The sequence below is a fragment of the Struthio camelus genome, chromosome 2, assembly GCF_040807025.1.
Source record: "Struthio camelus isolate bStrCam1 chromosome 2, bStrCam1.hap1, whole genome shotgun sequence".
Taxonomy (NCBI): Eukaryota; Metazoa; Chordata; class Aves; order Struthioniformes; family Struthionidae; genus Struthio; species Struthio camelus.
The window spans coordinates 141,611,641-141,629,459 of NC_090943.1; the positions used below are offsets into that span (position 1 = coordinate 141,611,641).

Here is a 17,819-nt window from a genome sequence, read left to right on the forward strand (position 1 = left end):
ATGGCGTAAAGAAGATCTGCAGTAAAATTCTTCTCTTTTTTATTAATTTCACTTACAATAAAAGCTCCTTCTCCCCCTTCTGTCATTTTCTGCCTGTTCTGTTTCACCTAAATTTAACTGAAGACTGAAGGGCTCTGTGTGGGTGGCAGCAGAGGCCATCAGCCTTGCCACTGAGCAGCACTAATGCCAGTCAGCACTGTGAGAGGGACCCGTGGGTGATGCACCTCACAGTGCTGGGCTGGGCAAGCAGTTGTCATGTACTTGTCTCCCAGGAGCTGGGAAAGTGTTTTCTTTTTTAAAGGGAAACACTTCAAACACTAAAAAATCTAAGCCTCTTAATGTTAAAACGTTACGGAAGAGACAACTCAGTACAGTTGCTAAGAAGCCACATGGCTTAAATCCATTCATTTCATATCAATTACCTGTTTTAAGACTTCAACACATCTTCACTTACAAGTTAAAGACCAACGTATAAATAGCAGATCTGTGGATCCGTATATTCCATTTAGCCAGAAACTTAGTAAATTCCCCCCAAAACAGGCAACAGCATTCCTAGAGTATAATTTCTATTATTCTTGATATCCAACCATAATAATATTTTAATGCGAAAGGTTTTATATGAGGCACTGTGAGATAATGCCTACATGTAACTGAATAATTCTTGAAATGGGTTTTGCAAGCTTCAACTTTAAAATAGCAAAACACAAGAATTCATGGGGACATGACGTAATAAAAACTCGGTCAATAAATGCATATGTTGTGCAACAGCTTTCTCATTTCCCTTAAAATAAGGTCATTTGCCTTACATCTGAGGGCACACTTCAATAAGTAAGATTACAGCCTTCCAAATTCTAATATAATTCTCCTGTATTACATCACAGCAAACAACATATTAGGAAAATGCTTCTGCACTCCCAGAAGGTGGCAAAAAAATCTCCAAGGCAAGGTGATACTATACCTGGAGCTGATTTTCAAGTACCATCTGTTGTCCCTGTGGTAACAGAAACTGAATTATGTGGACTTTCAATAAATATTTCCAGACAACGAAACAACCACCAAAAAATCAAAAAGCCACATTCCAGCGCTTCCACTTAGGACATTAAACCAGAAGTTCAGAAATGGCTGAACATATGAGAAGAAAGCCTTGATTTTACAGCCTGGTACAACCCTTATTCTGTGTAACAACCCAAGACAAAACGAGACAGCTTTTACAAAACAGGCAGGACACTCTGCGCAAGCCTTCTGGTAACCATAGTCCTGACCACTGGATGGCACTACTGGGTGTATTTTAGCAAACGCAGTAAGCATTTGCTGTCAAATTTTAACTCTATATTGGCACAATGTCAAGCAAGCTAGCACAAATCAAAGGCTATGCATTTCCAATGCTTTCTCCAGAAAAATGGCCTTGTATATGTGTTTACCTGAATAAAGAATATCAGCCTGGAGATCTGGCTGTGTGAATATCCTATATCAGCTGTCACATGTGATAGGTAAATAATGAAAAGCCTGGGAGAAGGAAAAGGCAGGATATTTTTGTGTTGGATATCCCTGCCATGGTGATATAATCTCCTCTAGATTTATATGTATATTTCTTCAAATGCCACGTTTAGCTAAAAATCACATCTTTCGCTCTTACATAACTGTAGTTTTTTTCCTGTGATATAATGGCATCCAGCTACTTCCCCCTTCAAAAAAACTCTATACCACAGGAGGCCTACCTCACACTCTGGCACTGTTACCACCAAAAAATAAGTGTAAAGTGAATGAAAATGTTGACAAATCAAGTGATTTATATCTTTCATTGATTTTGAAGTAATATGTGTTACCAACTCTAAGGATATTGCTCCCAGTCTCATAGAAACTGCTGTTTTCTTTATAATCCCTAATGCTGGAAGCCTGCGATGACAAGAGAGTATTCAATTTAATGTTCCTCTATAACAATTTCTTCCCTCATGGCTATAGAAAAAAAGTTGACATTGCTTTCTCAACCTTTCAGGCTCAGTTATATCACAAAGGTCAAAGAAAAAGAACCAGCATCTATTACACATTTAAAACTGTATCATGAAAACCCTCCTTGGTCTATCTACTGCTTTTCAGAGCTGGACTCATTTTTTTTTTTTAATTCTTTAATTTTTCTAATCGTTTAGGGTTTCCAAGACTGTAAACAGCAATACAACATACAGAATACTAATAAATTAGGATTTGCATATTTCCTTGAATATGAAAGCTGTAATATTTTGTATACATGCATACTCTTTTCTCTGTTAATTTAAATAATTTCTTACGTAATAGGGTCTGAACTTGGCCTTGTTACATCTTCATCTATTAAAAACAATTAGAGAAATATTTAAGCTAAACTTCATGTTTGCGTAAATTGCCTGATACCAAAACTACACTTTTCACACACAGAACAGGAGACACACTACAGAGTGATGGCATAAGCTTCTCTCCTCTCTCCTAAAGAGTGTGGGTCAATCCAGAGCGTTTGTGAGAGCACTTTGATGTATTAGGACAAAATGCCAACATCAGCCACAGCTGTTGAGAGAGAGAGCATCAATATGAAGTAGGACATTTATGGGACACATAGGGCTTTGGTGAAAATGCATCTGCAGTCCTAAGGACAGTCCAGAATAATTTTATTTAACCTTTTGCTGAGATTAGCAATGGAGGTGCTAATTGCTGCCAGAGGTTCAGGCTTTTATAGGTATGTAAACACCTATTACATTCTTATTTGCCTAAAAATCTTTTGGGATTTGAGCTACAATCAGCTCTGCGATAGGGAGAAGTGGATCCTGATATCCTGAGGATCCATTGCTCTTATCAAACTGGTTTGAGTCAACAATGTCTCATTCAGACAAACCGTACAGAATATTTGACTAAAATCAGGCTCTGCGTTCACAAAATCTTTCCACACTGCCCTCCCGCCATTACTAATTTTCAAAGCAATGTCTCCTGCAAGAACTCTTCTGCGTGCCAGTGCCCTGGCTCCAGAAGCCAGAACTCCAGGATGAGGAAGCTATCGCAGAGGCTCCTGTTTCAGCAATTTATGGTATAACACACTAAAACATTGCAGCTCTTAAGGAGATAGGCATGAGGAACAAACCAAGAAAAGGGGAAAAGCTCCAGCTGACAAAAACATAGCTCAACAATCAGCAACAATGAGCAAGGAGAGAAAAATGTAAAACAAAAAATGACAGATAAATGGGATTTAGGTAAAGTACCATACATCTATCCTTTTTCCTCTGTGTGACTCTTTAATGTTGTTGCCAGGGCCCCTAGATGGAGTAAGAGTCTTGATCTCCACTTATCTGTCATCCTTTATCTTACACATGCAATCCTGAAAGATATCCTGAGAATCCAAGACAAAATAAGAGTTTCAAGGCACAGGCAAAAGGTAAATTTTTCAATGGAGACAAAATGAAATGTGGAAAATGAAAGTAAGGGAAGATCAGCACCTTCACAAGAGATGCAGTATGATACCACTGTCTGTTTCGTTTCTAAGAAATTGAGTTCAAACAATATATTCTGAGGGACTGGTTCATTCCTTTTCTCATGCCACAGTAATGTCAATTAATTTAACAGAGTTACTTTCAATTTACTTTCTGCCAGAAAGGGAGACATCCATCTATCCATCTACTCTGTGAACTGAGAAAATGTTCAGAGTACACAGAACTTTTACTGAAATAAGCCACAATTTGCACAGAGAGGGGCCAAAGACTGCTCTTAGTTCTACTGCTAGAACTCTGCTGCAGACAGCAATTGCATCATAGATACAATTCTGTTTGAATTCAGCCTAAAATGGCTTAATTCAGCACATGCAAAAGTGCCTCACTAAAGTTACTATGGATCATAAAATCATCAACCCAAGGAAACTGAATATTCATTGTGTAGATTCCCAGAGTTATATTAAGAACATCCCACTGAGGACACTACATTGTACAGTCTCTTCACACTTAAAAAAGCAGGAAATTATTTTTATGGCCCACATCTCCTGTTCTCACAGTTTGTCCTTAGCACACCAGGTATACGCTACATGAAAGCTTCTAGTAAGACTTACAGAAAATGATCCTAGCTGCAGCTGATGGGTAAAAATATGAGATAATGGTTTAGCTCAAGCTTATCTTTGAATACTCTGGGTATTATGAGGTTGAACTGTAGCGTCAGAGGTACACAAACTGACTTTTGATGAAACTCTGAAAAATAATGAACATAGGAAAAACCACTCTTCCAGAATTATAGAAGTAAAAGGAAGAATTATAGTAAAAATGAAATTCAGCCCCACAGACTTCGGACTTCACACTTTCCTTCTGTGGAACATTTATTGTCTTCTTCCTAAAGAAGCATGTAACTGCTGAGAGCCTTCACTGCAGAGAGCCAGCTTCCCTGCTAGCTCTGTGCAGTTTTATTTGTAAAAGTTACTGGAGAAAGAGGCTGAGAAAGAATGAAGCAAGGAAAGAGGAAGGGTTGGAAGCAGATCAGACTGCCTATGGATGGCCACAGAGGAGCTCGCTGCTTAGTGAGCAACTGCAGATGGTTTAGTTACGGCAGAGGAAAGCTGTGCAGGGCATTCCCCAGAGCTGCGTGACAGCGCCAAAACTTGAACGGGGCAAGGAAATCTCAATAGAAAAGCCCTATGCAGCGGGCACGATGAAGAAGGACACTGAATGCAATGTGCTACAGTACATGGACTGGGCAAAATGCTGCAGTTTATCTTCTCAGCAAAACAATTTTTTTGCAGGGACATCAAACTGTCTTCCGCTGTCCAAAAAAAAAAAGCAGGTACAGCGTGAGCTCACATCCAAGCTCCAAAAGCTTGGAGCTATGAATAGAGGCAGGGCTGACCCAGGACGGTGGAATGAAGCCTCCTGCTCCAAGGAAGATGTCTCATATTTTTTCCCTTTCTAGAATAAATATGGTGTCCTGTGGGAAAAAATGAGCAAATAACCAACATGCAACAGGCAAGAGTCACACTGCCTAATACATGCACCTCTGGCATGAAGAGAACATGGAAAGGGTGCACAGGCTCAAGGTGAGAGAGGGTTTGCCAGAAGAAAAGGTGCTTGGAGTCAAGAGGATAACAGGAAAGGAGAGAGCAGCCAAGAGCAAGAGAAGAGGAAGAGGACATGACGCTGAGGAAAAGATAATGGAGGGGACTGAAAAATCAAAGCAATACTTTGAGGGAAAAACTGACATGGAGAAAGAAGGAAAAGCTCTCAGGTGAAGAAGCAACAGCTCTCAAAAAATACAGTGATCCAATTGTCACTGCGGTACCAATCTGTTTGCACGAGATTGGATGCCTGCATGTATTTTGCAATTGTGTATGTTTAAAAGAGCGTCAAATCAAACCTAGTAATTGTTTATACTCTTTTGTTTGCAGTGTTCATGAGGAGGACCAAGGTGAAATAGAATATACAAACTTTCTGATTTGGGGTAACTAATCCAAAGCATGCCAGATCAAAATGTGACTGATGGCTGTTACCAGCAACAAATGTTCAGGAACATCAGCTGGTGAACCGAGCAGACCGTCCCACCTTAAACCTGTCCCAAAAAAGCTATCAGGAATGGCCGGTTTGGCAGAGTTCAAGAAGCAGGTGAGGAAAGATCTTGAACTGTGATCCAATTACAAAAGCTGTGTGCATCAAGCCAGGGCCAAGCTACCTGTCTAGCAGAGGGCAGCGTGTTGGTATGCTTGGGACATGGCCTAGCCAATGCACCTGCCTGCTTCTGATTCAAAGGCTGCCAATTCAGTCATTTTCCTCTGTAAAGGACAAAATAATATTAGCTAGCAATTTTCTGCAACTTGGTTGTTAACGGGAGCCACTTGGAATCATGGATATGTTTAAAAAATCAATCTAAGCAAATGTAAATTTGAGAGTTCAAGATACAGATCTTTGTTTGGCTCTTTCTGACAATAAAATGATTTCCAAATGTTGACTGACAGTACTTGGATTAATCTTGTATGAGACAGAATTACGAGGATAGCCTTTAAAAGCAAATAATCGGCGACACCTGAGATACCACTACCCCTCATGTAGCAGCAGTCCACTTTCTGCTAATACAGAGCAAGAGGCTGAATTTGTAACAGTGGTCTCTCCATGAACATGCTAAATACACAGGTTATACATCAGCTGTCTAATAGCTACTATGACCTGTCAAGCATATTAACAAACTTATACAGTTAAAGGGAAAAGAAGAGAAAATTTAAATCCATTTTCAGGATATTGTGCTGCGAGTGAGCACTTATGGACTGAAATCCCTATGAAGGATTTGTCTGCAGGGAATATGCTAAATCAAGCCCTTTTGAACTTTTTGATTAAATAATTGATGCATAATGCAGAATGCATAATATATGCATCCTTTTCCCATAGTTGCCTGGAAACCCATATGGAATGGTACTAACAGTTCTGGTAGTGCATTTAATCTCTAAGTGGCTGGGTAAAGACAAAGGAATAAAAAAGTTTTTAAAATCATTAACTCATGTTTCTTTCCATTATTCAAGTACTGCAGGATACCAGAATTAGTAACTTACACAATGGTATCGATGCTCTTATAATACAGGGTGCTTTTCTTTTTTCCTTTTTTAAAGCTCTCTCTCTTGCAGTCATGTATATGATTATGAACTTCAGCTTCCGTTAAAACAGAGAAAACAAAGAAAACAACTTACGTTTCCAACTTCTACATTTATGTAATAGTAATAAAGATAATAATTAGAGACTATCCAAAAGAGTCATCAGAGAAGAATAAAAAAAAAGAAATCAAACTGTTTTAAGTGATAGGATTTTTAAGCAAGTCTCTTAGAAGTCTGATCACTGAGGGTTTTACAATATAAGAATACACTGATCAGAAATTCAAGAAGATGATTGTTCTCCCAGGAAATAATGTTTCAAATTGCAGCCAGACAGACCTTTTGCACTCCTCAAGGAGGCAACACTGCTTGTCATTCAGCCTGATCACTCTGTGACCCTGCATGAATCTACCTTGTGCTTTATCGCTTCCAAGATGCAATGAAATATATGATAAAACCCAACAAAAAAAATAGAACTTTCACCACGGAACCCTGGAATGACAAACGATTAATTTATTTAATCTAAATAATTCTATAATCATGATAATTTTGTGGCTCCATTTCTGATGATCATCTGAAGGAAACAAAAATGAGGGGCAAGCACTAAATTACAGACCTTCAGAACTAAAAGGTAGGATGTTGAGAATGACGGCTTCTTGCCACAGCAGGATCTTCGTGAGATTCCCGCACATAGAGTAGACCACCACTGAGCATTTATTGTGGACTCTATTTCACTTTAGAGAAAATAAATATTCACTAAGCCAAGGAAAGAATGTCTTGATACTATGGTAGCAAGAGGTCTCCTGTAAGTAAAAAGAAGCAGTTGTCAATTCCTAAATGAATTAACATGTTAATATGAAAGACTTGGCAGGCAAGTATCAGCGAGAGACAGGAACGTTTCTAAGCATCCTCTAGCTTTATGTTTAGGAAGTTTTTGGAAAGGTAAGGTCAACACATATTTTCTCAAGCAGAAGAAAAAGTTGAACTTCGGTCTACCAGTGACTTCCTAAGCCAGTGGATAATGCAGAGGTGCCCAGCACCACTTCCAAGGTGGAAACAAGACTTTCATACCCTCCGTTTTTAATACAGAAGTGCCTGGTACTGAGACTTTTCACTTTGGGGTGAATGGCATGTTGAATGGCATTGGTTACAATGCTACTTTGAAGTGTCAGCCCAGTATAGAAAATAAAACACTAGTAATTTTATTTTGGTTTAATCAAGAATTTCTTAAAATGTGACTGCCATCCTAATAAGGGCCAATAACTCACAGAGCCTGATCTCATTATTTGCTACCCATGCTGTCAATATCTAGGACAAAATCAGTTTCTGCAGTTTCTGCAGATAAATGAAAACAGTTTCAAGAAAAGCACCTAAAAATAGTGTGTTCACAATAACTGTCATTCATTCTCAGCGTGAAATTATTATTGAAATTATTATTTCAGGAGACTGAGAAACTATTCTAACTTAAAACAAATGTAAAAAGGCAGATTAGAACAGAGAGGCACCCAAAAGCATGTAGGGAAATCAGGCTGATATGCCTCCACGCCTCAGGGATGTGACTACTTAAGCCTAAAGGAAGTAGGCGGAAAAGCAGGAGGGAGGTGGAAGAGAGTACCCCGGGCAGTCACAAGGTCTCTAATAAAGTCGTGGCAGCTGTGCTCCCTATGTGGAACCCACTGAATTTTCACTTGATAAGACAAAACAAAGCAAAAAAAAAAATTACTCATGCAGGAGAATACTGGAGAGAGAAACAAAGACTCTGAAACCCTAAGGTGTTGGAATTGAATTGTCAGAGAAATGCACTCTGTTTTTGCCTGCATTGTATTTTTGCCATGATACAATCATCAGCATGGCTTTACATTCAAGGCTTTCAACTGCTAATGATTTATTCTGATCTAGGGATATCAGAAAAATTTGCTGTTCTGCAGCCAGTGTCATGGAATAATCTCACAACATGTTCAGAAAAGTCTATCAAGGACAGCAGTAGTTTTCCAGCTGTACAGTTCTGTATTAGTGAGTGATGTTTAATTGTATAATGGTTTTGATTACGATATGTTGTTATGTTCCACTCCTGCTGCCACTAGAGCCCAGAGGGAATTTGCATGTGAACGTGGTATTTCATCTCAGCTGGTTTTTCTCTATAAACAGTTGGGTCTTAATAAAATCACTGAAATCAAAATTAAAATAAACCAACTACACAGTGATGACTGGAGAGAACTATAAATTGTGCTTTTTGGTGGTTCCTGAATACTGGTGAATGTTGTTAGATATGTGCAACTGCTGTCATTGGTCACTCATGCTTTGTTTTAAGATAGCCTCTTCCATGTGTGAATGCTATGGGTAAACACCTGTTTGCAAGTCACTGTTGTATCAAGATGACATCTTCCCACCTCAGTGGGGACAATGTATACTGGACCTTTCAAAACCTGTTTCAATGTACTGGAGGTCAACTGAAGTATAATACCCCAATGTTTGACTTCACCAGAGCAACAGCGATTCCTAAGGTTTTCAAGTTCTGTGACTGACCAAGAATTTGCAGACCTCATAGCGCTTGCTTGCAGTTTTTCCATCTCCTCCCTTGACCCCTGCAGTGTGCATTATTTAGGCTACCTCTGAAGCACATTTAGAAGCTTTCGCTGGTGAAGTCAGTTGTCCACATATCCATTGTACAGAATGGGATAAACACGTGCTACTTTTGGTCAGGTTTCTGCACCTGCTTCCTTCTGCTTTTATTTTCCCAAATAATGAAATTTAACCCCTGAACAATTAAAGATCTGTTTTTTCTGGGACTATACCCAACTCAATGATCCACTGGAACAGTCACAGTCAGCTCAAACACTCCTTCTTCCCATTCTTTGATCTGAAGATGATGTAACCACCAGCAGGGTTTTCTTCAAGGCTTGCTTCTCCATGACATTGGTATTCATTTGGAACTATTTATTCATGGCACAACCTCAGGATCTTCTCAATACTTTTTTTTTCTTTTTTTTTTAACAGACGAGGTACCTACATTTTGTGTATTAGGCACTGGCAGACTCAGAAGAGTGTCAGTAAATAATTTGTAAATGTTACTGTTATTTATTTGCAGTCTTAACATAGGAAAAGAAGAATGCCTACATCTGAAGGACAATTTCTTTAAAAGATCAATATTACAATTTTTTCAAATTTATCTACTTATCATCTCCTCAGTTCTTATGAAAAACTTCTTGCTTCTCTGAAGAATAAAGCTAGAGACTGAATTCAATTTTATCCTGTTTAACAAAGAATTATAAAGACCGATATTGATTTTTTTCTCACTCTGCTGTTTTTATTTAAACTGGCTGTTAGTTTAAATGCTCAGAGAGAATTTAAAAAAGAAATATTTTTCATATGCACAGTAGTTTTCCTAAAGTTTTGTAGAATTATCACAAAGGCACATATTTGCAATTTTGGAGAATGTTTGCTAAATATCTTTAAAGTTATCTTTCTTGTGCCAAAATGAACTGCAAGTTAGTATATATAATATGATATAGTAATTGATTTAATTAGCAGTGTTAGTAATCAGAGTACAACATATGCAGTGGTATTCTTTTTTCATTGTTACCTCTTCTACAACCTTTGGCTACACGGTTTAATAAGTTTAAGGAGAAATATTGCAAGAGAGAATGGTTCTTGGAATATCAAGGCATCTCTGCCTTTTACGTAGTTACTACCTCACCAGTAAAATCTACCCTGCTAATAAAAAGTTTTAGCAAAACACTTTTGTACTGAAGGAAGAACTCAAAAAGGAAGAAAGGAGATGAACCTGTGTCTGCCTGCCCTAAAGACAAGTGAAACAAACACTGTTTGTTATAAACGTCGCTATCTGTTCAATGATATCCTAGGACAGTCACACTCTGCTCTACGCTAATGTGCACCTTCGGGTAAAAGAGATGGTGCTAAAAAACCCTCTACTCTGCTTTTCTTGGCACAGCCACTTCAGGTTTTCAAAGCTGCTCTCTGCTTCCATCCTCATACACCTTCAGGCTATAGCCAAGAGCAGCTCCCTGCAATTTATTAAATCAGTTATTTAAAAGAGTCCCTTAAATATACTTTCTCCAAGCAATTTTTTCCTAGTAAGTCTGGTGTGGCACGAGTGAGTGAAGAGCTAGTCAGGGCAGGGCAGGAGAGCACAGGTAAAAGAAGCCAAGGATGGCCTGAGTGACAGGAGGTGCTATACACTGTGAGTCTTTGAGCTTTTTCTTTTTATAACTTCTCTTAAATGAAGCAGCTCAGATGCTGCACAAAGGGTTTTTTTCCCATGCCACTTTTTCTTTTTTTCCTCAGCCTACTTTTGGGTGGTGCATAACAGCAATTTCTGCAGGGAAAAAAAAGAGTAGCTAGCACTGGCAAGAGGTCTGATATTAACTACTTTGAGGCAGTACTTGGTTGAGTGGCTCTATGTTTAGAAGGTGTGCCTGGGACAGCCATTGTGTAGAGCATGAAAGCACACCAGGTAGAAGAATGATTTCTCTTCCCACTAACAACAGAATGCCATCTGGGAGAACAGCAGAAAACTGTACTTGACACTGGAAAAGATGTACATAATTCAGCCACTCCAGTGCAACAGGAATCATTCCTTAAGTTGCACAGAACCTAATTCTTAGGATGACATTTTTGTTTAAACTCTTTTTTTTTTTAATCAGAAGAGGTTGAGACAGTGCAAGTCATGATTTAAGACCAGCACATCACTTCCCCTAGGTTACCAACAGCAACCAGATAGCAAGCACTGCCCATGAGTGAGTTGGCTCAAAATGGCAAACTGAAGGGTACGTGTATTGGTTCTGCACACTAGGAACAAAAGCAATTGTTCCACGAAAGCATCATCACATTTGATAAATGAGAGGAACAAAGTTAAGGGTAACTACCAATACTTTTAGCCAAACGGTCATTCCCAGCAATTAGGATATTGTACCCTTGTTTTTCATCTGCTGTGTATTGAAAATTTCTTCCTTTTAAATATAAAACTAAAAAAACTAAAAGAAACCAACGAATATAGAGTATTAGAATCTTTCGGTGCACTGCCTTCTGAATAGGAGAAGACACTGGCTGGGCAGGTACTAAACCCCTCCTAAGTTTTGTGTCTGGCAGCCTCCTTATATTGTGATACTGATCCTTCAACTCATACTTTGGCTAAACACATTTAAAATAAGAGAAATGTGCTGGAGAAGTGATTGAAAGGCTAACCCCGTGGCTAATAGCCTAATAAATACTCTCTAAATGCTTCTCCTCCGCAGCTTGGTCTCTCCCATATGTTTGGACAGCATAAGCTAAACATTTTTTGTAACACAGACAGACGTGACCTCAAAGCTAGGCACTCTCTCGCGAGTGGTTAAGCTCTATCCACACCGAACACTTGTTAGCGTTCTTACCACTGCGAGTAGCACGAGCGCAGGCAGGCTGTCACTCCAGCTAAAATAACTGCTGGATTCCTGTTTTCTTTGCACGAGCCCTCTCCCTGCTTCTACTGCTGACAAGAGTTCCCCTGGTTAGGATTTTTTTTAAAATTTAGTATAGAAAGGTCCGGCAGAACACATAAAACAAAATCTACTGTTTTAAGAAACAAAATCTCCTGTTGCAAAACAAAATGGAGAACAAATGACATAATCCACTACAGTTTTTATATGTGTTCCCACTTTAAAATTCATAGCTCTTCTCATAAATGTGCTAATAGAAGCTACAACTGTAAAGGAAGAAAGAGAGAATCTTAGAAGATATGTTAAAAGAAATACCACTAAGCAAGTGGGAAACTTCTCAAGAGCGAAGCCTAAAAGGAGGAAGAAAGACACGCTGAGATTATGAGCAGGTTCATCCTCTTAGACGAGGTCTCTCTCAGTGGCCTTCTGGAAAGAAAGAAGCTGACTGACATGGTACTTACCTTGCTGCACCCCAAAGAGACGAGAACTATAAACACCATTTCTCCTCCGTACAGTTTCTAGAAGAGCACTTAATTTGCAGGAACCCCAAATGTTATTTACAAGAAAATTACACAATGTAGTTAATCATGCTTAATTAATTAAAGCTGTGGCCTGCATGAAGACCTACCCTTCTGCAACTGAATCATTAGCATGTTTGAGACAAGACCCTTGTATAAACACATTAATATTTTACAACTGCCCAGGCCCTCTGATTAGTGCTTTCTGCCATGTATGATCAGACAGTCCCCTCTGGTGACGGAGCTGAAGGGTAGGTAGGACGTGAGCGCAGCGGGAAGCTAATACCGACAGCAGCAGTGAGGAAACACTGGCATACTCACAGTTGCATTTCTTCTGAACAAATCTAAGCTTGCATGCTGTTCTGTAGGTGGATAAACGAATGCGATCCAGATCTTGAGCCCCTAGTGGAAGAGAATAACAGTGACAGTTGTACAGAAAATGACCTGTGCGTATCTTTGTGAACAGCAAAGCCAGAGAACAAAGAGGACACGGGAGCTATCTCTGCTTAACAATTTTCAAGGCTACCTCCTTTGCAGCGAGGGCAAGCGGTGGGGGAGAAAGGAGGGGGAATGGTAGGAGCTACAGTGTTAAAAGACTTTTATGAAGGAAGGCAGGGAATAGTCAGCCCGCTGTGTCTGTCACTTTGAGGAACAATCTGGTCAAGCTGCAGGCTAAAAGACACGCTGGCCACGCTCCAACAGCAGGGAAAACCTCCATCTAATTTTAATATTTAACAACAAAGATCATAACAAGTATCTTCGGCTGACTCGTCAGTACAGAACAAGGTATTGCCAGCAGACCAAATTAGAAACAGTATCATGCCGTAAGCAGAAGATTGCTAGACAGCAACCTGCAGAAAGGGGCAAAAAATACCACGACGAGCGAGAGGCGCGCTCCATTTCACAGCGATACGCTCGCTGCGGTGGAAACCTCAAAGCGCCGTCTCGCTGGCTCACGCATGCCTTGACCCTGGCTGCTCCAGCTTAAAGACCTGGCAAAATTTCCAAAGCAGCTGTCCAGGAGATGGGTGTAGGTAGCAATGGGCTGTGGTGTTGCCCTGTCCTGCCCACCCCGTTTAGCGCTGGCCACGACTGGGAGGAGATGTGGCGTAGGAGCCAGCTGTGCTGCTCTTAACCTGGCTGGTAGCTACTTCGCATACAAGGGTGGCATAGAGGGACCAGAACATGGGGCAGGATCTGGCACTGTGCCTTTAGGTATCCTGCTGCTGTGTATCATTTGCAATGCTTTCCAAAAAAACCTCAAAAAGTAGATGAGTAGACTGTTATTTAAATGCTTCTCTTTGGCTGGTATGTTTTACACAAAGAAGTGTTGCATAGCTACAATGTGGCCTATGAAATATGGGACTGTTTATTAATTATCACTCTACATAGCATATTTCAGACACACATTCAATGAAACCTTTGCATATTTGATTTTTTATTGTGATCGCCCCTATAATAAAAGAGAAAAAATGTTTTATTCGGTTGAGCAACCTCCTTTTTGGAAAAGACACTAAGCTATAAATAATGGACTCCTTTAGGAACTGTCCACATGAAACACATCCAAACAAGGTACAATTAGTCTCTTAAGTAGAGTGGAGTGAAATATGGCTTTAAAACATGTTTCCCAAATGTGCTCTTTGAGATTCATCTTGACATTATTAGATTGGCCACTCAGCTTCCCTGTTGCACATATGGCCACGTCGGCATCATTCACCCACACTTTCTTGAACAATCTGGCGTCCTCTGGACCCAAACATTTCAAGTGTGCTCTGACCTGTGAGATGAAAATGAGAATTACATTCTTCCTCCTCCCCAGACTCTGCTCTTTTCCTGACCGGATTCTCCCACACCATCTTCCCAGGGCTCTCATGTACTTCCTTTTGCCAGTTGGCTGTCTTAACACCATCTGTTCCTGGAAGAAACTACCCTCAACTACTTAACATCAGGCCTGGAAAGTTTTTTATTTTTTCTCATCATATGCTTTATTGTTAAATTATGCAGTTTTTCTCTTCCATTAGTATCTTTTTGACAGTTTCTGTAAAAAGAGAAGGATCACGCTTGTAACACTATGTCTTTCCTTTTTTAATAGGACCAATGTGTAACAGGAATTTAACTTTTTCCCTTTTAATGTGAACGTTACAAATAAAAGCTTTTAGTGTTCCTTTATAAAACTTCAGCCTTTTAATGAGAAGCAAAGATTCAAAACGAAGCCTAACTCTGGCTCAATGTATTTTCTAGGTTGCAGCATTAAGCACAAATAAATGAATTTGTAGGTAATAACGTTGCCATTTCTACTATTTGTACACACAATATATTCTATTATTTTCGGGGTAGGTGTTTCTGTTGGTAAATCCCTGGAAAACAAAGTGAATGTACAATTTATGCATCTTTATGCTTAATTTAATCATGATTCACATTTTGCCACAGTCTGAGATCTATTTGCCAAATAACTTTAGCAGAAAAATGACTTCAATTACATGGAAAGTGCTGGAAAATAAGTGGGAAAGATACACGGGACTCAGTATGGCAAATGAAACTCTGACTTTGTAACTTGCCTACAGGGACTGCCAGTGGCTTCTACCCTCTTTGCCCCATGGCAGTGTTTCACTCTGTTTCTTTTGAATATTCTTCTCTCATGTAATACTGCTGGCAGCTTGAAAAGAAAAATAAAGGCATACATTGTAAACTGCCTTTTTTGTACTGGATAGTATGTGTTGGTAGCACAAAAGCAATGCATATTTTGCACTCTTTTCATCAGAGCAGTCTGTAGCCTGAGCATGTCAGGTAGGACTAAGGGTAGCCTATTGATTTTGACATCCAGTGGAGCATTTTGAGATATAAGATACAATTTAAACTTTGACCACAGGACTCTATAGAAGATGATGTTGCTTATGATACTAATTCACAAAGGTTTGTAATTTGGAAGTACAGTGATGAGTCTTCTGCAGAAGAAGAAATAAAGAGAGTTAAATTTCTCTAAATAAAGGAAAATTTGCATGCTGCCCAAAATGTAAAAGGAGAGTTAAAGTCATCCGCTCCTCGTTTAGAACAAGTTTCCTACTTAGAAAGGCAGGAATGGGTGAGTTTTTTTGCTGTCTTATGTAGCCTGGAACTTGTTTCACTTTCTAAAGATATTGTGAGGTTTTATTTACAGACTCCATAGTCTAGGCAAGGAGTCTACAGACTCATCCTTTAGGTGAGAACGTAAAACGTTAGTCAAGTCCTCTACTGCACATATTTTCTTTCTCTAATGTTGGCAGGTTGTGGAGTTCAACTTTTTTTGTTTGTTACAGTGTTGAGAAAGTTCACATGATCCACAGTATGTAGGGCATGTGGAGCAAGTGCCTTTTGTTAAGCATCAATTCTGTGGGGTTTCACACAGCTGAGGGGACCTGAGTGCCATGACAGAAGGATGAACTTCTGTTTCAGTTAAACACACTCTTTATACCACAGGAATTGAGGACTCCTTAAAAACCACAAATGAGCATCTGCTGAATGTCGATGTTTCTTTGTCCCAGATATATTTAGTCTTCCACAAATCTTGAATATTTTCCTCTCTGTTTTTTGTGTAGTTGGAGCCTGGTTCTCTGTGTGCTTGGATAGGAAGAGGAGGAAGGGAGGTAGGCAAATGGGAAAGCACAGCACATGTGAGATAAACCCAATGCAAAGTAAGAATGTCAAAATACTAAAAATATGAAAGAAAAAACAGTAGAAAATAACTATTTGTGTACAGCACAGAAAAATAATCCCTTCTCCCCCTCCAGCTGCTCATCGCGAATTCTCCAAACTTCCTCCTCACTCCCCCAAAGCAACCCACAAACTGCAAAACAGCCTTCAAAACTGTGGGAACAAACCATAAAATCTCATAGCAAATTCTTCAGCAAGTAAAAAGCATCTTCTGTTTTAGGAGCATTTCAAACTGACTGAAGTTAAAGGGAGTTTTGCCATTGACATTAGCCAATATAAGATCGAGTCCTTTATATAACTCTAATTAAAAGTATCACATGTTCTGACAGTGGAGAAATGCATCATCCTATTTTTCTTGCTTCTGGCCAAAGAACACGCCTTGAACACCGGTCCAAGATGCTACATAAAAGGGATAAGGGCAATATCCAGCTGAGCTACGACAGAAGACCTTGTGCGATATTCAAATGAGTACAGGGCACAAAAGTGGACATATAGGCACCTCTCTGCTGCACAGCCAGACAGCCAGGTCCATCATCCAAATTACAACTCTGTTAGGATAGCCTCCAGCAAAGCTGGACCATTTTCAATAGGCAATCTGAATGCGGAGTCCTCATTTTGGAGGGCTTAGGAGCGCAGAGGTTGGTCATTCTGTGCCACTGGGCTTCATCTCTGGAGAACAGTCCTGAACACATTTACCTCCCCTGCACAGACCTTGTCTTTCAGTGTGCACAGTTGCCCACGTCTCATTAATACCCATCTCAGCCTCCCGCAAAAGATGGAAGAATAAAAAAAGAGGAATTGTGTCCTTTTCAAGAAATAGCCTATGAAAACCAATACCAGTGCCTACGCAAAATTTTCCTGGGTGGCAGTTCTGTGAAATGGTGGTCACCTGAATGTTTAAAACATGTAGATAATTTGTGAAGGCCTCAAAATTCAAAATTAAGAGAAGCAAGATCTTAAAAGGATGGAGTCTCCAAAACACTTCATATTTCACAGAAATAGCTCTGGAAACTTCGCTCCTCTAATTCTGCTCCTCTTTGCCTTGTATCTTCAAGTTCAGAGAACCAAAGTCTTGACAAACAGGGTAGATCTGGGTAACCTGCTCCTACTGCTAGCTATAAGACATATTTCAGAAAATAAATATTCATAACAATCCCAAGTACCACTGTTCTGTCATTTTTACTATATTGAAAGCCATAAATAATGGGAGGCTTAATAATTATAGACAAAGCTTAGGTGAATCTAGTAAAAGGGTGACTACCTCAAACTTCAAATATACATAGACAACCTGCTTGAAAAATGGAGTATTGTTTGTAAGAGAAATAAGATACGTGAAGACTGTTAAAAGAAGTGCAGGAACACTGGTTAATATAGTACACCCATATCATGTTATTCTGCAAGGAACACACAGCTTCACTAGCAACTGAAAAATACATTGAAGTGGGATATGTGATATGAGAGACTCCCAGAAAGATGTTGCCTTTTGGACTCCTTTTTTTCCATCTTCATTGCTAGCTGTGTATTTTAGGATTTTTGGCTCAAGAAGCCATTGATTAAACAAATTCCATCACAGAAGCTGGTGTGGAAAATCCCTCTTCCCTGGTATTTGGT

At 39.5% G+C, this 17,819-nt stretch overlaps 1 protein-coding gene across 19 annotated transcripts in view; it reads right to left on the minus strand.

Annotated features, from left to right (window-relative positions):
* The window catches only part of DTNA (dystrobrevin alpha), a 234,673-nt gene that overhangs the window by 81,585 nt on the left and 135,269 nt on the right, over positions 1–17,819 (minus strand). For all 19 annotated transcript variants that reach the window (XM_068932776.1, XM_068932782.1, XM_068932778.1 and 16 more), the window contains one exon: positions 12,840–12,920. In XM_068932776.1, coding sequence (XP_068788877.1) covers positions 12,840–12,920 — 81 coding nt within the window. Of the gene's footprint in view, positions 1–12,839; positions 12,921–17,819 lie in introns of those variants that run through there.